This window comes from Hyperolius riggenbachi, chromosome 5 (assembly GCF_040937935.1).
Source record: "Hyperolius riggenbachi isolate aHypRig1 chromosome 5, aHypRig1.pri, whole genome shotgun sequence".
NCBI classification, from domain to species: Eukaryota; Metazoa; Chordata; class Amphibia; order Anura; family Hyperoliidae; genus Hyperolius; species Hyperolius riggenbachi.
In genome coordinates, this window is record NC_090650.1 from 7,772,565 (window position 1) to 7,799,562 (window position 26,998).

General features: G+C 48.4%; 1 protein-coding gene across 4 annotated transcripts in view; it reads left to right on the forward strand.

Moving 5' to 3' along the window:
- Positions 1–22,760, forward strand: part of LOC137519526 (protachykinin-1-like) — a 217,632-nt gene extending 194,872 nt beyond the window's left edge. For all 4 annotated transcript variants that reach the window (XM_068238494.1, XM_068238496.1, XM_068238495.1 and 1 more), the window contains 2 exons: positions 11,647–11,700; positions 22,583–22,760. In XM_068238494.1, the coding sequence (XP_068094595.1) occupies positions 11,647–11,700; positions 22,583–22,632 (104 nt within the window). In that variant the 3' untranslated portion in view covers positions 22,633–22,760. The remainder of the gene's footprint in view (positions 1–11,646; positions 11,701–22,582) is intronic.
- The last annotated feature ends 4,238 nt before the right edge of the window (positions 22,761–26,998 follow it).

A 26,998-nucleotide genomic window follows, 5' to 3' on the forward strand; every position in this document is an offset into this window, starting at 1 on the left:
CCTCCCACAGCCTCCCCTACAGTTTCCAGCCACATGTCCTGACTGAAGCGTGAGCTCCGATCATAAGTGACTGCGTGCCTGCCCACAAGCCGCGCTGCTATCAGAGAGAAAACAGGGGCGGCTGTAGGGTCAGTGTTGCTTGGCCTGCATCGTACAGTTCCTAACAACACGCGCACTTTGGAATTCCTGCCTTTGGTACTGGGAACCCTTGTCCCGGCACTGGGTACCGCTATCCGTGTTGGAGCACTGGGTGTCTGCAGGTTTAACCTTTTGATGGCTTCCTACCGCACTGTTTGTGCAAAGGAGATTTGAATCAATGGTCTGCTGCTTACTGTCACAAGAAAAGTATTGCAGACTGGCCCTACATCTAAGCACCCCGAGTTATCTAGTAAAACATTTGTGCCAAAAATGGGACTTGATATTAATTTCCCTTCCCTCTGACCTCTGTCTCTTCCTCCAGCTCTCTTCTCTCCATTCTTCTCTCTCGCTCTCTCTCTCTGTGAGAATCTGCTCAGCTGCCTGTGCAGACAGGCAGCTTTTTGACCACTGTTCAGGTCTGCATTCTGCAGGTCTCTTTAAGAGAGACTTTTTGTCAGTATTGCAGCTTGCTGCTGAGGAATTTGCATACATTCATTATGCAAATCCCCTACCTGCCTCCTGTGATGACTGGCAGTATAAAGGTTGGGATTACCCACAGTCCTTGGCTGGTCATTCCTTCAGGGTTTGTAGTAAACACTCCTAGAGAGTGTCAGCCATGCTACTTCTTGTTGAAGTTATCTTAGAGTAATTCCTGGAAAACTGCACTAGGCACGTTTCCTTAGTGCAGTTAGGATTGCTTATCTGTTTGTTTGTTCTGTTGCGATTGTCCTGTCCCAGCGGTGGTCGACAGGAAATGGTTCTGATCTCTGTTTTTGGAGTATAGCTGGTGCAGCGGTTGCTACCAGCTATCTCTTCTGATCTGTCTCCTTGGATCGCGCTAGCCACTTTCCGCTAGTACTGTGGATCCTTCTGTTCTGCTACTCTGTACCTGGATCGCGCTAGTCACTTTTGCTAGTGCTGTGGATCCTTCTGTTCTGCTACTCTGTACCTGGATCGCGCTAGTCACTTTCGCTAGTGCTGTGGATCCTTCTGTTCTGCTACTCTGTCTGCCTGGATCGCACTCGCCTAGCGCTAGTGCTGTGGATCCTTCTGTTCTGTCTTCCTGGATCGCGCTGGCCACTTTCGCTAGTGCTGTGGATCCTATCTCTCGCTTGTCCCTGTTTTCGTGTGTCTGTCTTGTCTGCTACGAACACTTGCTGGAGGCTCGGTGAGGTAACCGTTAAGCAAGCGCTCGCGTTCTCTGTTTCGTGTTTGTCTGTCTTTGGTTAGTTAGGCGTGCTTGTCTCTGTTGTGCGTAACACGCGGAGACCGTGCACGAACGCGTGCACTGTTGCGAATGAGTGCGGTGTTCGCGTTCAGCTAGCATTTGTTATTTTCCTTGTCTTTCTCTTTGTATGATTTGCTGTGCCTTTCCTACCCTTGTGCTCTGTCCTGCTCAGTCTTGTGTCGCTATTGGCAATCGCCATTCTTGCGATTGTGTTTCCTACTTCGTTTCCGCCGTTGTGTGTTCGCCGTTGCTGGGTGGCGACTAGTTTGGTGGGCACACATTGGTTCTGTCCCTTTGCTCTGTTCCCTGTGGGCTATCCAGCCCTGCCTGATTGTACCTTGTCCTGGATCTGTACAATTCCCATTTGGCATCTGTGGCTGTGCAGCGGCTGTGTTCGCCTGCACTCCACAGCGCCATCTGCCAGTGGGAATTGCCCTCTGCGGGTGCATAGCACCTAGCCTGGGTGTCCTCAATTATACGCTTGTGGAGGAAATCCGCCGCGTCAGCGCACGTCTGGTGCGCTGACCATGGAGACGATTCCACAATCGTTACACTCTCTGAGGAAAATTTTGACAGAACTTCTAGAAAAGTTATTCTTGACTATTTTACCAGTTTTCCTCCTTAGCGGAAATACATCAGCTATTTCACATCATTATGTCTCAAATAACAACCTCGGGAGTCTGACTTTCTAAAAAGAAAAATAAATGTGCCGAGAAATTATTACTTTACTTCTCACCTTTGGAAAATTGATGGTTTGTCTTGCAAACTTTCCGAAGGAAAAAATAAAGAGGGAGACCAATTGCAGTTATTACTCTATTTCCAGAGGTCATCGTCACCCAGCGTGGAAACGTTGTCATGGTGGTGACAAGTTGTAGGACATGCTGGTCCTCACATCAGTCAGTCCTGCCTCTGATTCCCATTTCTGGTCGGATGGCTCAGTGATTACCAAGAAAAACACAGTAATAATAATTCTACTGCAATGAAATCTCAACGTTAACAGACACCTGGAAATACTATTGTTGGAACATAATTCTGCTATTCTTAGAAGGGACTGAGAAGATATCTTACTGTAGCAGATGGTGAAAACTACACATTGCAGTATGGACCAAAAGTGCCCTAATTGCCACCATCCACACTAATTAGGCAAGCTTCTGTGGACGTGGAACCAGAGAGCAGTGGTGCTCACCGCCAGGTCGTGATCACGCTTACGCGTGGATTCACGACCATTTTGACGCATTCCGCCTCGGACACGAAAATCCGTGAATAGATTTTCAACCACGAAAATCTACTTCGGCTTCGCGTGAATGCGGACAGAAATCCGCATTCACGCTCGTGAAACCCGGTGCTGAAGTCGTGGTTTGCGGAAATGCGTCAAACTATGCGGAAGTGACACATTGCAGGCCAATCAGAGTGCCCCAGCCAGGCCCTAGCAACCAATCACAGGAGGGGAGCTATGCCCTCCCCTCCTAAATATAAAGCGGCGGCCATGATGGAAAAGCTCTGTCCTTGCTAGACTGTGGTGCTGAGAGGATTATCTCCAGGCCATTGTTGTTTGAGCAAGTGCATTTATTGTGTTAAAAACAAAGCGTTTTTTTTGCTAACACTGCTCTTATACTGTACACAGTTATCTAGTCAGTGAGTGATTGCTGTAGTTAGTTGTAGTCAGTGTAGTGTAGTGGGAGTGTGGGAGTCTAGTGATTATGTAACTGTGTGTAGTGCTGTGCAGGCAGGTTCAGTGCTGCAGTGTAGTGGGAGTGGGGATTATCTGTGTGTAGAGTGCAGGCAGGCAGGTTAGTGCAGCTGCAGTGTTCACTTGTATATTCCAGTGACAGTTATACACTTGTACTATTTGCAGGCAGTCAGTCACACCGCCGGCGCCGCCACTCTCTGCCAGCGCTGTTCATTCATTCTGTCAGTGACCTTGTGCCATGCCCAGTGCCCACTGCTCGCTCGCTCGCTGGCATATGAGCATCTCATTACACAGTGTGACATCCTTGTGTGCCCATTGCATCCTTCAGTGACCTAGTTGTATATCCAGTGCCCACTGCTGTGCCCACTGCACCCTTCAGTGACCTTGTACTGTGCCCACTGCATCCTTCAGTGACCTTGTACTGTGCCCACTGCATCCTTCAGTGACCTTGTACTGTGCCCACTGCATCCTTCAGTGACCTAGTTGTATATCCAGTGCCCACTGCTGTGCCCACTGCATCCTTCAGTGACCTTGTACTGTGCCCACTGCATCCTTCAGTGACCTAGTTGTATATCCAGTGCCCACTGCTGTGCCCACTGCATCCTTCAGTGACCTTGTACTGTGCCCACTGCATACTTCAGTGACCTAGTTGTATATCCAGTGCCCACTGCTGTGCCCACTGCATCCTTCAGTGACCTTGTACTGTGGCCACTGCATCCTTCAGTGACCTTGTACTGTGCCCACTGCATCCTTCAGTGACCTAGTTGTATATCCAGTGCCCACTGCTGTGCCCACTGCATCCTTCAGTGACCTTGTACTGTGCCCACTGCATCCTTCAGTGACCTTGTACTGTGCCCACTGCATCCTTCAGTGACCTTGTACTGTGCCCACTGCATCCTTCAGTGACCTAGTTGTATATCCAGTGCCCACTGCTGTGCCCACTGCATCCTTAAGTGACCTTGTACTGTGGCCACTGCATCCTTCAGTGACCTAGTTGTATATCCAGTGCCCACTGCTGTGCCCACTGCATCCTTCAGTGACCTTGTACTGTGCCCACTGCATCCTTCAGTGACCTTGTACTGTGCCCACTGCATCCTTCAGTGACCTTGTACTGTGCCCACTGCATCCTGTGATTCATTACTAGCAACATGTCTGGCAGGGTTTCGCGGAGTGAGAGGAAAGGGAGTTCAATTGCCTCAGCCACTTCTGGGACTGCTCCACGTCCAGGGAGAGGACGCCCAGCTGTACGTGGTCGTGATGCAGCAGAAAAGGGGGCAGCAAAGCCTGGGCCGAGTCAGCGGACGCCATTGTCCAAATATTTTAAAGTTTCTGGTCCCCGTGTGGTGGTTAAGCAAATGGAACCTGACGTACTCATGGACATCATGACTTCCTCCCAGACCTCTACTGTGAGCACCACTCCAAGCAGTAGCAGCAGCAGCCAACATCCCACGCTTGTTGTGACATCCACCCCAGCACCCACTGGTCAGCAGCCCTCCCAGGATGACAGCGTTCTGTCCCTCAGTCCGGCATCTGGGAACCTGCTGATGCAAGAAGCTCAGGACTTACTGGGGACTGATGTGGCAGAGATTGAGATCGGGCCACAATCACAAGCGTTGTTGAGTTCTGGTGATGAAGAAGAGGGGTCTGTGTCTGGGGATGTAGAGACAGAAGAGGAGGCAGGGGAGTCAGAGGAAGAGCTGGATTATGATGCTGCTGCTGATGATGACGTTGTGGACCCTAACTATGTGCAGCCTGCTGAGTCCGTGGTAGAATGGTCAGAGCAGGATGACGAGTCACCTCGGCCTAGGCAAGGATATCGCCATATGTCAGGCAGGGGCAGGGGCATCGGCAGCAGTGGGCGTGGAGGAAGTAGACAGGACACTGCTTCAGCCGGCACCACCACCATGCAACCCCCGGCAACTACTACCACACATTGCTCCGCTGCACCCTCTGCTAGTGGGGGCCGCAGTAAATTAAAGTCACCAGTGTGGGATTGCTTTGAGGAATGTACTGATGACAAAAGGTATGCGGTGTGCAGGTTATGCAGCAAAAGATTGAGCCGTGGGAAAAGTCTGAGCAAGATGGGTACCTCATCCCTCCAGGGCCACCTGAGAAGCCGCCACTGCCGCGAGTATGCGGACTTTAAGAGGAAGCAGGCACTGCTGGCAGGGGTTCCTGAGAGCAGAAGGCCCACCAGCGCAGCAGCATCCTCCCTCCCTCAGAGTCGTGAATCCCCCACAGCAGCAGCAGTAGTAGCACGCAAGCGCTCTTCCACCTCGGCTACTCAGGACACAGACATTGAGGCTGGCAGCCAGTGTTCGTCTCTCTCCTCTGTCTCCCCTGCATCCCATCGTCGTCAGACCCTGCTGAGCGACACCATTCAGGGTCTGACCAAGCCTCTGCCTCCAAGCCACAGGCGGATCCGCAAACTAAATGGCTTGCTGGCCCGGGCCATGGCATCACAGCTGCTTCCCTACTCCCTGGTGCAGGAGGGGAGCGCCATGCGGACGCTGCTCCAATTTGGCATCCCCGAGTGGCAAGTCCCCAGTCGCCACTATTTCAGCAGGAGCGCGATCCCAGCACTCCACAAGTTTGCGGTGGAAAACGTGGCCCGTTCCCTGGACTACTCTGTGGGCAAGCGGGTCCATGTGACCATGGACTCGTGGAGTAGCAGATTTGGGACAGGTCACTACCTGTCCTTTACGGCCCACTGGGTGGCACTGATGGAAGGGAGGGAGGACAAGAGCGCATCAGCCCAGCTAGTGGTGCCACCACGCGGGATCAGGGGGGATGCAGAAGGGTCCTGTCACGACACTCCCTCAGCACCCGGAAAGCAAGCCCGCCTCGGCAGCAGCAGCGCCAAGCCTCGGCACTGCCAAGCCCTTTTAACATTGGTGACCCTGGGGAAGGAGAGGCTTACGGCCACCAACGTCCTGGCCGCCCTCAGGAAGCAGGAGCGGAGGTGGCTGACCCCCAGAGGCCTGGAAGTGGGGTATGTGGCAGCCGATAACGGGGCCAACCTGGTGGCAGCAGTGCAGCAGGGAAACCTCCAGCACATCCCCTGCTTGGCCCACGTGCTCAATCTTGTGGTGCAGCGCTTCTTGCGCACCTACCAGGGGATGAGCGAGCTGCTGCAGGATGCCCGGGCGGTGGTACGCTTTTTCCGCCTGTCAGCCACTGCCTCTGCACTCTTGTCCACCTTACAGCAGCAGTATGGAAGGCCACAACACCGGCTGATCATCGACATGCCAGTTCGCTGGAATTCGACTCTGGCCATGTTGGAGCGGCTGTGTCAGCACAGGCTGGCTCTTAGGGCCTACATGCTAGACCCAAGTGTCCCCAGCAACCAGCAAGTCCCCATGATTACTGCCACTCAGTGGACACTGATGCAGCAAGTATGCCTGGTGCTGAGTCCCTTCCTGGAGGCAACCAAGATGGTCAGTGAGGAGCGGGCCTCTGTGTGCCAGTGGGTGCCCTTGGTTTGTCTACTGGAGCAGGCAATGGACAATTTAATTGAGCGTGGGGATGAAGCCCTGAGGCAGTTGGAAGAACAGGAGCAGATGGCAGCACAGTCCAGCTCAGAGGAGGGCTCACAGCAGGTAGTGGAAGAGTTGGAGGTCCCTAACCTGAATGAGGAGGAGGAGGAGGAGCAGAGTGCAGCAGGCGTTGTACGTGGATGGCGGTTTGAGGAGGACGACGACATGGCACAGGAAGAGGACAGGCATGCGTTATGGGACAATGGCGAGGACTAGTGTTGGGCGAACAGTGTTCGCCACTGTTCGGGGTTCTGCAGAACATCACCCTGTTTGGGTGATGTTCGAGTTCGGCCGAACACCTGGTGGTGTTCGGCCGAACTGTTCGCGTTCGTCCGAACGGCTCAATTCCTGGCCGAACCTGGCTGAACAGGGCCCCTGTTCGGCCGAACAGGGCCCTGTTCGGCCGAATACGGCCCCCCTATGGGGTCGCAGGCATAAGGGGGGAGCATGCCCCGATCGCGGGGGGGGGGGGTCGGAAATTCCCCCCACCCCCTCCGCTAGCGCTCCCCCCTCTGCCCGCTTCCCCATACAAAAGTTTAAGCAAAGTACCTGTAATAGTGGATGGCCTGGCAGTGGCACTGTGGAGTGAGGAGGAGGAGTCCGGAGAGTGACGCGTTGAGGGAGGCCGGGCAGCGAGCGTGAGGTCAGAGAAAGGGCGGAAGTACCACAAGGGTACTACCGCTGAACCGCCCGCTGCCCGGCCTCCCTCAACGCGTCACTCTCCGGACTCCTCCTCCTCACTCCACAGTGCCACTGCCAGGCCATCCACTATTACAGGTACTTTGCTTAAACTTTTGTATGGGGAAGCGGGCAGAGGGGGGAGCGCTAGCGGAGGGGGTGGGGGGAATTTCCGACCCCCCCCCGCGATCGGGGCATGCTCCCCCCTTATGCCTGCGACCCCATAGGGCCCCCAAAAGCAGGATGTTCGGGAAGTTCGGGGTTCGGCCCGAACATACCGAACATCTCGGCCATGTTCGGCGAACTTTCCCGAACCCGAACATCCAGGTGTTCGCCCATCACTAGCGAGGACGAGGAAGATCTTGCTGGCAGGGCCCACTTGTTTCCCATGGCTGTGCACATGTTGCGCTGCCTTCGCAGGGACCCCCGGGTGATCCAGATGCGTTCAAGGGAGGACATCTAGATTACCTTGATGCTTGATCCCCGTCTGAAGGGGAAGCTGGGAGACTTAATGACGCCATCCACCACCGAGCAACGCACAAGGGAGTTGAAGGAGGCCCTTGTGCGCAGACTACTGGAAGCATTCCCCCAGCCTTCCACCCCCACTGTAACTGCTCTGCCAAGCCAGCAAGAGGTGCCTGCCATTGCCACTAGCAGCACAACAACAACCACCAGCAGCAGCAGCAGCAACTGGCGCCCCGGAGACCTGAAGAGCCTAAGCAAGAGCCTGTATGCAGTGCAGCAGCCCAGAACAGAGGTGCCCGCCACAGCATCCACCACCAACCAGCACAAGCAACGACTGACCACCATGGTGTCTGACTATATGGGGTCATCCAGCGGGCTCAATGACACCGACAGCCCCGTGGACCCCTTGGAGTACTGGGTCAAGAGACTGGACATCTGGAGCGAGCTTTCCCAGTACGCCCTGGAACTCCTATCCTGCCCTCCTTCCAGTGTCCTCTCAGAGAGATGCTTTAGTGCGGCCGGTGGTGTGGTCACAGAGAAGCGCTCTCGGCTCTCCCACGCCTCTGTGGACAAACTCACCTTCCTGAAAATCAACCAGGCTTGGGTGGAAGGTGAGTTCCTGGCCCCTATTGTCGGACACAGGGGGACATGAAGTGGCTGCTGCATGTGCTGTTGTTAACTATGCCTGCCTTTATAAAGACATTTACTACCTGCCTAGTGCCTACCTTGGTTAATTTTTTGGTGTTATGGTACTACTACCAGTAAGTTGCCATGGTCCTCCTTCTGAGCTGCTGAACTGACCGCCCGCTTTGTCCTCCTGACTCAGTCGCTACTACACTCTGCGTTCACACTGCCCGGGTCGCCGGGTGCATTTAATTTTTTGGCCAGCACTATGACGCTGTGCTACTACTACTGTGCTGCTGCTGCTGAACTGACCGCCCGCTTTGTCCTCCTGACTCAGTCGCTACTACACTCTGCGTTCACACTGCCCGGGTCGCCGGGTGCATTTAATTTTTTGGCCAGCACTATGACGCTGTGCTACTACTACTGTGCTGCTGCTGCTGAACTGACCGCCCGCTTTGTCCTCCTGACTCAGTCGCTACTACACTCTGCGTTCACACTGCCCGGGTCGCCGGGTGCATTTAATTTTTTGGCCAGCACTATGAAGCTGTGCTACTACTACTGTGCTGCTGCTGCTGAACTGACCGCCCGCTTTGTCCTCCTGACTCAGTCGCTACTACACTCTGCGTTCACACTGCCCGGGTCGCCGGGTGCATTTAATTTTTTGGCCAGCACTATGACGCTGTGCTACTACTACTGTGCTCCTGCTGCTGAACTGACCGCCCGCTTTGTCCTCCTGACTCAGTCGCTACTACACTCTGCGTTCACACTGCCCGGGTCGCCGGGTGCATTTAATTTTTTGGCCAGCACTATGACGCTGTGCTGCTACTACTACCACCAGTATGTTGCCGTGGTCCTTCTGTGCTGCTGAACTGACCGCCCGCATAGTCCTTCTCCTGACTCAGTCGCTACCACCACTGCACTCTGCGTTCACACTGCCCGTGTCCACTGACAACTCTGCTGCGATGTCATTGCTAATTGCTGCAAAAAAACCAAAAAAAAAACTTACAAAAACCTCTCTGGAGCCTTTTTGCCGTCAGCCACTCATCCTCCTCCAGCGGTACCTTCGCCGCCAAGTGCCATTGGAACTCGCCTTCACCTCTTTGACTGCTTAACGCGTATATCCCTTTTTAAAACCACTTATTACCAATTAATAGCCCCATTTAAAGTGTTGATTTCACTTTAAAATCCATTTTCTCTAGAAAAAATTTTTTGGGGGGAATTTTTTATGTTGAAGTTATGTTGCCCCTTATCACCTCGATAATCCATGCTATTTGGGAGACTGTAGCATGTATGGGGGCTTTGTTATTAACGTTAAAAGAAAATCCGCCTCCGGGCGTGAATCCGCGCGTGATTACGCCATTCACGGGAAAAAATCCGCGTGGTTGCGTGGACGCGGACGAAAATCCGCATGCGGCGGGGCCGAATGCGGATTTGTTTTTGCAACCACGCGGATTTCCGAATTCGTGGATGAGGCACATCCGAGCATCCTTACCAGAGAGTCCTTTCCTTCAGTAAAGGAAACAAAACATTCATTTAGTTCTGGGTTTGGAGTCGGACTGAGATCTGGTTCTGGGTTTGGACTGAGATTCATTTGGTTCTTGTTTTGTCCTCCTGAGTTTAATTTGGCTTTGGGTTTGGACTAAGATCATTTTGGTTTTAGACTGAGATTCATTTGGTTCTGGGTTTGGATTAAGATTTCTTCGTTTCTGGGTTTGGACTGAGATTATTTAAGGTCGGGGGGTTGGGAGCGAGAAGGAGTTCTAGAATTCGGAAGTGGTGGTGTGCATCTCCTCTCCAGCCAGGGACTACAGCCTGCAAGTCTACAGAGTGCCATCAAAGCTGAGACCTACTGAAAAATCTATCATGTCCATGAATGATTGGTGCTAAAAGGGAATCATCAATTGTCTCTACCCTTTTGAGACTGCTCCACCCCAGAAGGTTTGAGCCAATGTTCAACCATGGCACCTGGCCGTCCTTTTACTGGTGGCCTACCAAGAGATAGCCACACTCAACTGTCACTTTTCTGCTCAGGACCAACAGATAGGAGAAGATGTAGTGAGGAAAATAGAGTGTCCATAGACAGCAAACATTACCCCCCCCCCCTCCATACATTGGCATTGATAAGAGTGAGATTACCAAGGGAATCAAGGCTTGTCATCCTACACACTGTAAGAAGAAAATGGTGAGCTTCTGCGGGGAACTGACGGCAAGGTGAGTATGTAATATTCATTTACAGGTGCATCATGTGTTTACTTTAAATAATTTTACTTGGTTAAGGTTCACTTCAAGCAATACCTCTGCTGGCTCACCTTTACCTTCCCCTCCCTCTCCCCAAGCAATGCCCCCCCCCCCCCCCCAGGGCTGGTTCAAGTACCAATTGGGCCCTAGGGCAAAATTAGCCTGGGGGCCCCCTAACAGACACCCCCGACCAAAAAGCATCATTAGAGGCCCTTTGTTGCAGCCAAATTTCCCTCCTGGGCCACTGAGCTGGCTGCTGACCCTCCCCCAATCACCTCCCAACTCAACAGACTCTGCAGAGTCCCTGGGGAGCAACAACTTGGGGGCCCCTACAGGCTCTGGGGCCCTCGGGCAATTGCCCATTTTTTTCTATGGTAGCTCCGGCCATGCCCCCCCCCCCCCCTAATAGATGAGCCTAAACCCCTGTGACCATGTCATTGACTCACTAATGGTTCTTTCTTCCTTGGACACCTTTTGATACTATTATATATTGGAAACACTCCACAAGCCATTTTGATGTTCCAACCAGGTCGATTAGCCATTTTATCAAGCCTGATACACACATCCAATTTTTATTGGCTAATGCTCGGCCAATTTTACCACCTCCATGTAATATGAGGGCCAACAGGTTTTAAATATGATGAACAGATTGTGTAGGTAAGCTCTCACGCTAAAATTAGCCAATCATTGCCCAATCAAAATTGTATGAGGGTACTAGGTATTATGCCTAATACACACAATGAGATTTTCTGGCAGATGTACTGCCAGATCTTTAACCACTGCACTGCATTGAGCAAGGCTTGGAAGGAAGACAGGGGCAAGCAGCTCCAGCAGGCAGGAAGTGACCTCTCTGTTGGGGTCGCTTAAAATATTAAAAACCCTAAAGAGCCTTTATTCCATTCTGCATCCTCCAAAGCTAAAATAATCTTTCTTTTTCCTGCCGAGGAAGTTATATAATATTATTCAGACAGACAGGTAGTGGAAATGTAACAATGGCCGGGAGGGATCCGCCACTCACTCCGCATAATTATTTATCTTTTCTGTTTTAGGGCAAAAACTGGATTCCTTTATCGGGCTGATGGGCAAAAGATCGTTAAGTTCTGGTAAGCACTGCACTGAATATTAACAGCAAAGATTGTTAAATGCTGCTGCCTCTGATAAGAATATGAAATAAAGAGTCGCTCCGCATCCGTAAGAAATCCAGGATTGTGAATAGAGATGGGTGAGAGATGTCAGTAATTACGGCTTGCATGCAAATTTCATGCGGCTTGGGGCTGGACCAATCAAAACCAAAAGGAAGTGAATTTTAATAGGTCCAGTTACTAACTGCAAACAATTTGCAATAAAGATGCATACAAACTGGTATTAATTGCATCATCTGTGATGAAACATGTTTGACTTGATTCAGTAAAGTGAAGTTCCACCTTTTGCAAAGAAATAAACAAATCTCTCTTAATGACACACATAATTTCACATTGCTTACCTTGTATAAACAAATGCACTTTCTCGTCTGCTGCACACTAACGGATTGTGTCCGAGCTGCTGCCAGACACTCAGTTTGTGCAGATGTGGAAAATGGGCAACAACTTTTCCTGCTCTATGTAGCTAATTACTGCTTCAAGAAGAGGAAACTACCCAGGTATCAAAAAGTAGTGAGTACACAGAGTACAGATTCCAGACTAGAAACGTGGTGCTCCACAGAGTACCGATTCCAAGCTAGAAAAGTAGTGTGGCACAGAGTACCGGTTCTAGACTAGAAAAGTAGTGTTCTACAGAATAAATATTCCAGACCAGAAAAGTAGTGTTCTACAGAGTATCAGTTCCAGACTAGAGAAGTAGTGTTCTACACAGTACCAGTTCCGAGCTAGAAAAGTAGTGTTCTACAGAATACAGATTCCAGACTAGAAATGTATTGTTATACAGAGTACCAGTTCCAATCTAGAAAAGTAGTGTTCTACAGAGTACCAGTTCCAGACTAGAGAAGTAGTGTTCTACAGAGTACCAGTTCCAGGCTAGAGAAGTAGTGTTCTACAGAGTATCAGTTCCACACTAGAAAAGTAGTGTTCTACAGAGTACCAGTTCCGAGCTAGAAAAGTAGTGTTCTACAGAATGCAGATTCCAGACTAGAAACGTAGTGCAACACAGAGTATTAACTCCAGACTAGTATGTGTATGGAGGTTTTCTACCCAGGGCATTAAGAGGGAGAGAGGGGTGCTTGGATTACCCCGGGGCAATTACCAGGAGGGGGATGGATGGGGGCACATTGCAATATTTTCCCTGGGGGGCTCCTAGCTGCCTTGCTATATCCCTGATGTTTGTGAAGCCCGCATGCCTTTCCTCAGTGTAACATGTCTGTTTGTGGGGTTATTGCGTACATTTTGCTTTAGTGACAGGACATTGACTGCCTGAAAGTCCTGCTAGTGCCTCACGTATCAGATTTATGCCGGCTGTGACATCACTCAGTCATTTGTGATGTCATCATTTAATGGAAACCTTTTCATCAAGCAAAGTGACACGTTTCACCCGTTAACCTCAGACAAGAAAGATGTGTGCTAATGAATCAGGTATTTATGACGAGAGTACAGCTGTGTCACAGGAAATAACCCGGGGAATCCCTTAATATAAATGACTACGTCAGGCAATAAAATATCTCTTAAAAAGTATAAAATAAAATATCTCATAACTTTAAACTGAACCTATAAATTATCAGAATAAGGTAAAAGAGATGGTGGTAGCAGCTACAAAGGCTACTAAATTCATATTTAAGTGCTATTAGACCGAGATAATATCTCACCGCCATGCTCTTGGTTCACTTGTTTTTTAACACATTGGCTGTCAAGTTTTCTAAAGTAAAAATAAAGTACATTTTATTGAGTCTGGCGCTGTCCGCACAACCCGTGCCATGAAGCTGGACTCTGGGGGGAGATCCTAACATCTGAATGTACAAATACAGCTTACAGAAAATCTATAGTCTTTACAAACGTTTTCTGAGGCCCGAATGAATAAACTTTCGGAATATTTTAAGTTTTCAGGACTCAAGAAATTAAAATGTGCTATAAAGTTTGTAAAGAAAACAGCATCAGGCTCAGAGGAGTAGCTATTGGGGAGCAGGGAGGACATATGCCACGGGCGCAGCACTGTGAGGGCAGCAGAATAAGGCTATCTAAGTGGGGCACATCTGGCTATCTAAACAGGGTGAAGGGGGCACATCTGACTAACTAAAGGGGCATACATTTGCCTGTTTAAAGGGGGGCAACCTAGCTATCTGAATGGGGTGAGGGGGCACATATAGCTATCTAAATAACTTTTGACTCCACCCATGACCATGACCACATTCTGATGCGTGGCCAAGCCCATTTTGTCCAGAGGGGGTGCAAAACCTGGTTTTGTCCCCGGGCGCTGAAAACCCCCTTAGCTATGCCTCTGATTAGGCTTCAGCTGCTTTGAGACAGTCTATTTTGATGACTTTATTGACTGCCGGGGGCTGTAAGGGGATTTCAAGGAAAACTGAAGTGGGGGGAAAATGAGTGATATACTCACCTAAGGAGAGGGTCACAAAGAGCCTTCCTGGTCCTTGTTATGTCCCTCTGTTTCAGTGCTGGGCCCCAGTAAAGTTCTTTGACCACCTTGGTTGAATAATCTTTGGCCCACCTCATACCTTCCAACTTTTTGAGATGAGAAAGAGGGACACTTAAGCCACACCCCTGATCACGCCCCTGCCACACCCCTAGTCACACCCCTTGTCACGCATAGCATACAGATTTCATAAGAAAAATATGTTTTTTTATAATTTAAACCACACTGGTCCTTCCTATCCTGGTTCATTTTCCTTCATATTAACATTTTAAAATTAGTAATTTATCAATTTAAAGGATGGGAATAAAGTTTAGAGTCAATCATTCACATTTTTTAGTAGAGAAATATATATATTTACATAGAAAGAGGTACAAAGTCCTGAAAGAGGGACAAATGAGGAGGACAGAGGGACAGGGCTCCCAAAGAGGGACTGTCCCTCTGAAAGAGAGTTGGATGGGAGCTATGCCACCTCGGCAGTCTCCAGAAGTATGATGGGATTTGTACTGTGCAGTCACAGACTCCTGACTTGTGCAAGTGCAGCCCTCTTTGGCAGGGCCGGCACTTCCATTGAGGCAAAGGGGGCAATTGTCCCATTGCCCCATAGCCTATGCCCCCCTAAAGATGCCCCTCCAGCTATGGTGAACCATGACAATGGGGACGCTGTGTGCTTACTCTGTATAATTACATTGTGTGATGGGGGGGGAGGGGTTGGATCAAGCCTGGCAGATGGCTCAGGGGGCCTGGGGGTGATTTGGTTGGAGGAGAGGTGTCATGGGCCCCTCAACTTACTTTCACCCCAGGGTAGCTAGAACCAGCCCTGGTCTTTGGAAGTACTTGGGGTACAAGTGCTTCAAGTCATGAAAGGAGCAGACTTTAATGGGAAGACAGCAGTGGACTGAGAGTATGGAGAGAGGGCCGATAAGGCTTTATGGGATCCATAGGGCCTGATTCACAAAGCGGTGATAACTCAGTTATCACGGCTAAAAGACTTTAGGCTGAGTTAGCACCGCTTTGTGCTCTTTATCGCACGCAAAGTTTTGCGCAATTCCGCGCGCAGCGCTCATAGTGTTTAATGGGCGCATCGCGCGCACTGCACCATGCACTGCGCGATTGCGATTTCGCGTGAGTTTCATTTTATCACGCCTAAACTGAGTTTAGGCGTGATAAAGGGCTTTTCACAGGCGTGCAAACACTTTGCACCGCTTTGTGAATCAGGCCCTTAGACTTCTCTCTACAGAGGTAAGTATCTCTTCCATCTTCTGAGGTAAGTATGTGACTTTTCCTTTTAATGAAGTCTCCGGTTTGCTTTGAATCTATCTGTGCCTCCACCCTTCTCCACAGCATGAAAGAACAGCACCGGAAACAGGCCGGAAGTGATGCGCTGTGTATCGGTAATGCATCTGAATGTTCATCTGTTTATCATATCTCTCAGCATCTTTTCTTAAAGGACCTCGGAGGGGAAAATCTTAAAATTTAAAATTCATGTAAACATATACAAATAAGAAGTACGTTTCTTCCAGAGTAAAATGAGTCATAAATTACTTTTCTCCTATGTTGCTGTCAATTACAGTAAGTAGTAGAAAGCTGACATTACCGACAGATTTTGGACTAGCCCATCTTATCATGGGGGGTTCTCAGGGTTTTCTTTATTTTTAAAAGCACTCAGTGAATGCCAGTTGCTCTGTTCAACTGTCAAAGAAGTGTACAGTGAGCAGGGAGGCTGGTCAGCAAGGGGTGTATAAATCTTTTTCATGAAGCGATGGACTAGGTAATGTCAGATTTCTAATACTTACTGGAAGTGACAGCAACATAGAAGAATAGTCATCTATGGCTCATTTTTCTCTGGAAGAAATGTACTTTTTATTTGCATGTTTTAAATGTTAAGATTTTCGCGACAGTTCCTCTTTAAAGTGTGCCAGAGACCAAGGATACTTACCTTTTTATACATATCTGGGGTTTCCTTCAGCCCCATGCGCACGGATCGCTCCCACACCGCCGTCCTCCGCTTCCTGCAGTTCCGGTACCGGGTCCCGTAACTTCCTCCAGTCGCGGCCAGTCTGCGGAAGAGAAAGTGCGCTGTTTACGTATCTCTCCAGCAGCTGCCGCAGAGATACGTAAGGAGCGCACTTCCTCTTTCGCAGACTGGCCATGACTGGAAGTTACGGGACCCGGTACCGGAACTGCAGGAAGCGGAGGACGGCGGCGTGGGAGCAATCTGTGTGCTTGGGGCTGGAGGAAGCCCCAGGTATGTATAAAAAGGTAAGTATCCTTGGTCTCTTGTTTCCTTTAAAGATCTCCACGATTACAATATGTATCAATTTACTCTTCTGCCATAATAAACACCCAGCGATGGATATAAACAGCAACGCGCCGCTGCTCATTATTCAGGGCAGGTATGGCTGACATTTCAGTGATTGCTGCAGATTGATACGCAGAGCTCTGCTGAGGTTATCCAAGCTTAACCCCGATCATGTCACGTCCTCCATGGATTGATTATCCGGCACCGACTCTTGTCAGGTCTCCCCTGTGGCCCGGCCACATGTTAATGAAGACAGAAGCTTAGCATTCTGGATAACGAACTCCCAGTGCTGCCCGCCAGTGAGCTGCAGTGCTAATGTGCGTTTCCATGCTGTACCTTCGTCCACAGATGTAGTACGCCGGACGCAGGGCCCATTCTATTAGCAATGGGGCCTCTGCCCCGCATACGTATTTGAATGCCACTGGTCAGTTGATGGCTCACCCAGCTGGCGGCATAAAATATTGTTTACCTTCCAAGTCGTAGCAATTCGGGGGAACGGGGGGGGGCCACATAATTCAGGGGCCTGCTTTTGCCGCCTCATGAATTACTGCTATGCAGCCGTGGGCTATGGCATTGCAGCTATAGTCGCCCAGATATCAGGCGCTGTGCAGCACCATACCAGCCCCGAAAGGACTCCTCCAGGTAAGTAAAGCTAGGTTTAATATTTGACCTTGGAAGCCCTTTAAGGGTCCGGTCCCTTTCGGTCCAAAATGGGTTACCGTAACTATTGTCTTAAAGGATACCCAAGCAGTCTTCATGTGCCCCACTCTCCCCATTCACCTCCATTCCCTCGTAAAAGTCGCCGCCAGATTGACCATGTCGTGTACTACTGAGCAAGTGCTGGCGAGGCGGTGCGTGTCCTTGATGACTTGTAGTACGCATGCTCAGGAGTACACCAGGCCATGGGAGCGTGATCAAGGACACATGCCGCTAGGATAGAGCTTGAGCAGTAGTGCGTGACTAGGCTGACCAGGACCAACTTACGGGGGCGTTTACGAGGGAACGGGAGGAGGGGGGAATGGTAGGCATAACGACTGCTGTCCATACATGCCTGCTCTCTTCGTTTGTGCAAATTAGTTTGCCTCAGGTATCCTTTAAGTTTTTGCACCTAAAAATTCTGCCCCCCCCCCATAAAAAAGTATAGCGACACCCCTCCACACACATGCACACACTTACAGTGCAGCCACCAACCATGACCCCTGCCACCCCAATTAGAAGCAAGCCACCATCCTTCTCTACTCTACCAATTATAGAACGGCCACCATCACACCCCATCCAAGTGCAGTCTCAAAAACACCTGCTCCAGAAAGTAGGCTCTGTATAGAAGGGAAACTTGGCCAACCTATGCCCAAACCCCTCCCTCCCCCCTCCCCCCAGGCTCCTTACAGCTGGCAGGGCTGCCCACCACCTCCCGTCCTTGGCTTTCTGCGTCCTGGGAGTGGGATTGTGTCCCGGGGAAACATAATGATAAAGCTCAGTGGGCATTGTGACTGTCTCTCCATGTATATCTCTGCTTGATAAATATACCAGTAAGTGCAAATTTTGATGAATCTGGGAATGTAGATTGGGTAGACTTTTTTATACAGTAACTTTTGTCTATTTTCATCTCCTGGGAATGCGTCTGTTGCACTCAATAAACTCTCAAAGACGGGTGAAGGATGTTTTACAGTCCAGCACTGCATCCAGAAGCCCTCTTAGGAAATTATAACTATTTTCCATTCTGTCATGCACCAAAGGGCTCCCCGAAATGACAAAAATGGCTCTAAATAATCCTCTTATAAAATAATATCACCTCTCCTGTGTCAAAAAGCACAAAGGCTAGGTAAGGAGAGGAAATTACAGAACAGAGCCATTAGGACCTTTCTACTCTCCTTGAGCAGTCCATTATGGTAAGAAAATGGCATTACTCATGCATTCTGAAGACAGTCCAATTTGTGGCTCGTTACTGTCCTTTGATATGTTGTTTGAAGCCTATTCGGTGCAGAAAATGCGTAGACTGAAGCCGTAACGGGAAGAGAATTTCATTCTCCAAAATGACTTTATAGAATCAGCAGTTGGAGAGCGCTTTGTCCATAATGAAGAATCTATTCCAGTCTTGAAAGAGAGCCAAATATTGGCATTATGGAACTCCTAACGTGGGCGGAGGAGACACCTGTTGTTCTAATGAGTCTTTGATAAACTGGATCTCCATGGTGACTGAAAAACAAACCCCAAAACAAGGCCCTGCTCAATGAAGGATTATCCTTCTGACAACAATAGCATGCCTATAAAGAGCAGGCAAGTCTTTATCTCCAGCCAGAGCACAATTTGCTAATTTATCACCGAAATTAAGGTCACACGCTCGCGGGAACGGCAACAAACACGGCGTACTTTGCTTCCAGGGTCACAATTGACATGCACAATGGAACACCGGTCTGTCTGCCTGGAAACGCCTCGTTATAAAAGCTCATACAGTCGTTTTATTGAAAGATGTTCCTCGGGGAATGTTACTTATGCATGATGACGAATGTCGGGTTTAGGCAGCAGCTGGAGAATTCGGCATGAGTCATCAGAACATAAGGAACCCTGTGGTGCTAGTTGGGCTGTACACTGTGTCCGTACATTGGTCTTCTGCCAAAAATGTACAATATTCCATATCAAAACCATCACAGTTCCAAACAGCAACACTAATTGGTAAATAATATGAAAGTTGGAAAGTTAGGTGGAACTCAAAACGATTTAGCGTAAAGGAACCCTGTCCCTGAGCTGTACTTAAACTCGAAATTGGTCTCCCGCATCTTCCTGGGCTCTTCTGTGGTCCCGCTGTCTGGAAGAGGCCAGGAAGATGCTGGAGGCCTCGCGGGCTACGGGGGGCTGGAGAAAGCCCCAGGTGAGTCCAAATTCCGATTTTAAGTACATCTCATGGTTCCTTTAAGGAGACACTGGGGCAGGACTGGCTTCTCGGATTAGTCTGTATTGAAACACAAAAGTCATCACTGCCTCAACTCAACAAGACTCTCTAAGTATGGTCAAAGGCAGAGATACAAAGAAATGCAATGCGTCTTACAATAACACACACTAGATGGCTCCTGGCCCCCTGGCATGTCGGTGAGTGATTCAGGCCCTGAACTCTCACCCAAGGGATAGAGTCCCCCATCCCTCCCGGGTGACATGAGGCTAAAAGAGGAACTCCAGCCTAAACAAACATACTGTCATTACGTTACATTAGTTATGTTAATTAAAAGAGATAGGTACAAATCATCTCTTACCCACCCTGGTTTAAAAGAACAGGCAAATGTTTGTGATTTCATGGGGGCAGCCATCTTTTTGGTTGAAAGGAGGTGACAGGGAGCATGAGACACAGGGGGAGATTTATCAAGGCATTACCGACAGTTTTTTCTTCTTAATCTGTTCTAACCAGCAGGGAGAACAGTTCTGCATGATAATAAGAACGTTCTTAAATCCTAGTAATAGTGGCAATTTAGCGTGGATTTCTGGAGCTGCACTACAGTTAAGAGAAGTGCAGATCCATCCCTAAACTGGCGCAGATTAAGAAGTGCTTGATAGCAGTTCTACAGATGTAGAACTGCAGGCTAGACATGATTTCAGAGTGCAGGCTAGACATGATTTGTCATGTGCCCCTTCCACCTGCTAAATTCCTCCTCAGAGCCTGCTGCTATCAATACAGCAGGTGTGTTGGTTACCTCAGCAACAGCAATTCCCCTCACACACTGCACTGTCTGAGAGACCTTCCTAGCTCCTCCTATTATACAACAGTTTTAGAAGGAATCCGCACTATCTAACGATTTCTTAAGATGCCTGAGACAGTTCTGCATGGATTTCTAAAAACCAACTAATATTTTGTCTCAGACACTCTTGATAAATCTGGCCCACAGTTCCAACTGTCATGTATCCTGATCACCCTTCCCAGCTGCTAGACGACGAGAACAACAACAACATCAGAAATCCCATCATGCTTTGCACAGCATAAGGGGTAAAATGCCCTGGCAGTTTTCTTTGATGGGGTGGAACTTAGCTTCTAAGCAGCTAAAAATGAGGCTTGGGTATGAAAAACAAAGTTCTGATGCTGTGAAACTGTTAAAAAAACACCAAGCCTTTTCAGTGTGGCTGAGTAGATTTTTAGTCCGGAGGTTCACTTTAAGAATGAGAATTGTGACATTATTTTTATTAAGAAACAAAGGTATTCAGGACATTGGAGAATATCTGGGGCACAGCAGAAGGTACTGTCACCCTGCAGATCGAGGTCCCACATTCACATCTTAGCCAGGACACTATCTGTATGGAGTCTGTATGAGTTTCCTCCGGGCATTCTGGTTTCCTCCCACCTCCTGACTGATAAGTAATATAACTCCCAAAATGGGCATATATGTGCTATGGCCACCTGGTCAGTTGGGCACAGGGTGAGCTGAATGATGGCTCACCCTGCTGCCACTAACATAGCGGCAGTGGGCGGTGTTAATTACTATTCTGCTGCAGAGTTGTTGCAACCTTTGACTTTTGGTAAAAAAAATAATTATAATGACAATGGGAGAGATTAGATTGTGAGCTCCTCTGAGGACAGTCAGTGACATGACTATGTACTCTGTACAGTGCTGCAGAAGATGTCAGTGCTATATAAATACATAATAATAATATGGTAGGACATTAGACTATGACTATGGTAGGACTAGAGTGTGAGCTCCTCTGAGGACAGTCAGTGACATGACTATGTACTCTGTAATGTGCTGCAGAAGATGTCAGTGCTATATAAATACATAATAATAATATGGTAGGACATTAGACTATGACTATGGTAGGATTAGAGTGTGAGCTCCTCTGAGGACAGTCAGTGACATGACTATGTACTCTGTAATGTGCTGCAGAAGATGTCAGTGCTATATAAATACATAATAATAATATGGTAGGACATTAGACTATGACTATGGTAGGATTAGAGTGTGAGCTCCTCTGAGGACAGTCAGTGACATGACTATGTACTCTGTAATGTGCTGCAGAAGATGTCAGTGCTATATAAATACATAATAATAATATGGTAGGACATTAGACTATGACTATGGTAGGATTAGATTGTTCGCTCCTCTGAGGACAGTCAGTGACATGACTATATACTCTGTAAAGTGCTGCAGAAGATGTCAGTGCTATATAAATACATAATAATAATATGGTAGAACATTACACTATGACTATGGTAGGATTAGATTGTGAGCTCCTCTGAGGACAGTCAGTGACATGACTATGTACTCTGTAATGTACTGCAGGAGATGTCACTGCTATATAAATACATAATAATAATATGGTAGGGCATTAGACTATGACTATGGTAGGATTAGAGTGTGAGCTCCTCTGAGGACAGTCAGTGACATGACTATGTACTCTGTAATGTGCTGCAGAAGATGTCAGTGCTATATAAATACATAATAATAATATGGTAGGACATTAGACTATGACTGTGATAGGATTAGATTGTGATCTCCTCTGAGGACAGTCAGTGACATGACTATGTACTCTGTAATGTGCTGCAGGAGATGTCAGTGCTATATAAATACATAATAATAATATGGTAGGGCATTAGACTATGACTATGGTAGGATTAGAGTGTGAGCTCCTCTGAGGACAGTCAGTGACATGACTATGTACTCTGTAAAGTGCTGCAGAAGATGTCAGTGTTATATACATACATAATAATAATATGGTAGAACATTAGACTATGACTATGGTAGGATTAGATTGTTCGCTCCTCTGAGGACAGTCAGTGACATGACTATGTACTCTGTAATGTGCTGCAGAAGATGTCAGTGCTATATAAATACATAATAATAATATGGTAGGACATTAGACTATGACTATGGTAGGATTAGAGTGTGAGCTCCTCTGAGGACAGTCAGTGACATGACTACGTGCTCTGTAATGTGCTGCAGAAGGTGTCAGTGCTATATAAATACATAATATGGTAGGACATTAGACATTAGTCTGGAATTGCTGTGTGTGGGAACAAGAGACCCATTTCACTGAATTGCACAAAAGTCAGCCTGTTTATTGTCTCTGATTGTAACATTCTGTCTTTTCCGAGATGATTTCACTGCTCAGCAAAATGTGATTCTGTTTTTTAGAGTCAGAAGAGAGAAACACTGAAGCGGAATTTAACAGAAGACGCAGATGATCCGTCAGATTCTCGCCCGGACGCCGGTTTACCGATTGTAAATTAATCGCTTTCTTTTTCTGTGGTTGGCTAATTCAATGAAATTAGCTGAATGTATATTCAATAAAGTATTTATACCTTCTGAGAAACTTGGTGGAGCATTTCTAAAGGGGAAGTTTAAGAAGTCAAAGTTTTGTGGCAGCTAAATTGGAAATGAGACAAAGAGATCAGCGGTTAAAGAACAAATTTTTGTGTTGATTGAGGCAGTGGGCTACAGTTGGTGGAATGGAGGAGTGGCCTATAGTGGGTGGAATAGAGGAGTGGCCTACAGTAGGTGGAATGGAGGAGTGGCCTATAGTGGGTGGAATGGAGGAGTGGCCTACAGTAGGTGGAATGGAGGAGTGGCCTATAGTGGGTGGAATGGGGGCATCACCTATAGGGGGTGGAAAGAGAAAGTGATCTATAGTGAGTGGAATGGGGGAGTGGCCTATAAGGGGTGAATTGCCCTATAGTGCCTAGAATGGGGGAGTGGCTTATAGTGAAAGGAATGGGGAGTGGCCTATGGTGGGTGGAGTGGCCTATAGTGGTCAGTCTTTAGACTGAAAGTGATCCTGTGGCCAAACCCAAGGCATGGAGTAAGATTTCACCCTGAGCTGTAAATGTGTGCCCGCCCCTTCCTGACTCACTAAGCTGTTTTCATTGGCCTGGAGTTCCCATATCAGGTCACGTGATATTGAGAACTGGACTGGTGGGCATTGGTTTTCGTTATACCTATTATGGCCGTTCCTGAGAAGAAAGGCATAGAACAATAACTTGGTTAGTGATATTTATTGTTTCATTTGCAAACCAGCCCTTGGAAACAATTAGATGGCAATCAGATGTAGGACAAACTTTTCAAAGGAACCAGCAGTTATTCACATATTCACTAACGGAGTCACACAGGGACGGATTTACATTCTTTACTGCCCTAGGCCACTGTCACCAGCTGCCCCCCTCCAGTATAGGTTGCGAGATGACCCCTCCCCCTTCCCTCCAGTATAGGTAGCCTTATGACCCCCCTCCCCCCCAGTATAGGTAGCCAGATGACCCCTCCCCCTTCCCTCCAGTATAGGTAGCCTTATGACCCCCCTCCCCCCCCCCAGTATAGGTAGCCAGATGACCCCTCCCCCTTCCCTCCAGTATAGGTAGCCAGATGACCCCTCCCCCTTCCCTCCAGTATAGGTAGCCTTATGACCCCCCTCCCCCCCAGTATAGGTAGCCAGATGACCCCTCCCTCTTTCCCTCCAGTATAGGTTGCCCTTCAGTATACATAACTAGCAGCCATCAGTGTCACTAATTTCTCCGCTTATCTCCAGTGCAGAAGCTTCCTCTTCCTTTCCGTCTTGCAAATGCTACACCAGTTTAGCCTGCTGCTTTGGTGCCCTTGCTCCTGTGGTGCCCTAGGCCATGGCCTAGTGGGCCTTGGCCTAAATCCGACCCTGGAGTCACATGCAGGGTGCACACTTCCTGTGCCCATGGGAAACAGTCTAAATCTTAAAACATGAATTAGAAAAACCTACAGTGTGCAAGTTGCTGTTATTTCTGCCTATATCTGTGCCCATTTTTAGGGCCCATTCACACCTGAGCGGGAATCGCACGATTCCCGCTCACGGCAAACCGCTAGCGGTTCTGCAAGAACCGCTACACAATGTAACGAGTGGCAGTGTTCTCACTGCCGCGGTTGCGGTTAGCAATAACCGCAACCGCGCTGCATGCAGCGGTTTGCCGGTGACGAGCGTTCCGCGATTTGCGATCGTGATTAGCGTGCATAACACGCTAATCGTGATCGCTCCAAACCCGCCGCAGTGTCCAGTGATTTTTCCGCGCTGATCGCGGGAAAATCACTCCCGCAGAACGCCGGCGGTAATCGCCGGCGTTCTGCGGTTTTAAGTGTGAACGGGCCCTTACTGTGTAAAGCGCTGCGGAAGGTGTCAGCGTATACTGGGTTTTTATGATAAAAATCATTTTTGCAAAATTGAACTCAAAATGAAACGGAGTAATTTCCGCCATCAGTCATGCATTCGATATTACAGCCAGAAAACAAGCCTTTCCGTGTACTTTTTGGAAGAAGCTCAGGCCTCACTCAATATCGGTTGTGCTGTTTTCGCACTGACGGAAGAAATCAGCATCGATATAAGAGGAATTCTCTAGTGAGAAATGTCATTATATATTTCTGTAAAAATTGGTGTCAGCACACAGAGATAATCTGATTATTGGTGATCTGCAGAATCACCAATAATACAGATATATACCCGATTATTGATGATCTGCAGAATCACCAATAATACAAGTATGACTAACCTCTGGACACCTGATAAAGTGTAAGTGTTTTGGTGCAACAGTAGGCTGTCTCCCGTGGGGCGGGAGATGCCGATAACAATGAGCATGGACCACCCGAGGAGCAGGTGGCCCTTGGCTGTGTGTGAACTATCTCCTAGGAAAGGAGATAGAGATAACCTGCGAGCCAGTGATTCCCTGCAATACTGGGAATCGGACTATACTGCAGCCAAAGGACTCCTAAGAGATAAAGTCCCTGACTGGACTACAGAGAGGCCTCTCTGAGGAACTCTGCAGCTACCTCACGCTTGGCGGGGTAGTGTCACAGGTAGTACAGACAGACTGAACACTCAAGGTATGAGTGACAGCCAGAAGGGTCGGCCAGGCCAGGTCGGCAACACACGTGCAGATAAGGTACAGATACAGAAGGCTGATTCGGTAACCAGCTACAGGCAGGGTCTGGCAACAGGTAATCAGATGTGCATAGGTACCGAATCAGAAAGCAGGAGAGAGGTCGAGAGAGCAATTGGTCATAACAGATAAAGCAGAGGCCTAGTCTAGAGTGTGAGGTCCGTGGTCTCAACACCCAGGAACTAGTCTAAAGTATAACACAGCAACAACACAGTATTCCTAAGCTTGGGTGTGAGGTCCTTGGTCACAACACCCTGGAACTGGTCTAAAGTATAACACAGCAATGACGCAGTATTCCTAAGCTTGGGTGTGAGGTCCTTGGTTACAACACCCTGGAACTGGTCTAAAGTATAACACAGCAATGACACAGTATCCCTGAGCTTGGGTGTGAGGTCCTTGGTCACAACACCCTGGAACTGGTCTAAAGTATAACACAGCAATGACACAGTATCCCTAAGCTTGGGTGTGAGGTCCTTGGTCACAACACCCTGGAACTAGTCTAAAGTATAACACAGTAATAACACAAGCGTAATCTGGCTAAGTGTGAATTCCCAGGTCCACCTGGTTCTAACACACTGTGGGATCTGACTGGTCTGAGTGCTCACACGTATGTATTCGCAACGGCAGACAACCTGAGACTAACCAGCGAGATCTATATATAGTGCAGCGCTCCTCAGCGCCACCCAACGCTACTCAGCCAATGACAGTCTGCGATGGGATCAGCTGACCAACCTGATCAGCTGATCCCTCTTCTCCTGGCATAAAGGTCCTGCCTCCCAGCGCGCACGCGCGTGTAGCTCTCCATCTATGTGCACTAGAAGGCCCAGACAAACCAGACGCACGCTGCTGTGCGGAAACCGCCGGTCTGAACGCGGAGACAGCCGCCCCGCCTCCAGACCGCACGGCGGCATCTCCGCAATCCTTTACAATTTCCTTCTGAAGCTCAGACCAGATGGGAGGATTCACCTGTTTTCATGACTTAAAACCTTCTAAAAGTCTTTTCTTACAGTTTGCGAAACACGAGGTCATCCCGAGAATCAAAACAGTCTTTTTCACCCCTATATTTACCCCCTGGTAAATATATGAAATTATTGGAGTTTGTTCTCATGCTGGTGCCTACCGTCTCTCTCCCGCCGTTTTCTGCACAAAATTGCAGGTATTAACCAAAATCATTCAAACGGCAGGGAGAGGGTCCTCCTGGGTGACGGGGAAGGGAGGTCCTAGGCATGCTTTTTTTTTTTAAAGAAACCTCAATTTTAATGTGTTACTTGTTTAAAAAGAGCAGGAGGCGCACTAATAGCAAGCTGGCTGAGGTGGAAACTGCGACAGCCAGTGCGCATCAAATACTTTGTATTGTAATAAATAACAATCAACTCACAAATAATATTTGTATTATTATTTATTGCAAAGTTTATGCCTTGTATGTAATAGCATCATTGCCGACAGAAGATTGTTTTAGAAAATTGGAAATATTTATTTAGATTTAAAGAGACACTGAAGCGGGGAAAAAAATGATATAACGATTTGTATGTGTTGTAGAGCTAAGAAATAAAATATTGTTTCCAGTACAGTAAGAGTTAAGAAACTCCGGTTGTTATCTATGCAAAAGAGGCATTGAGCTCCATGACTTTCAAAGTGGCAGAGAGCTCTGTCTTCTGAA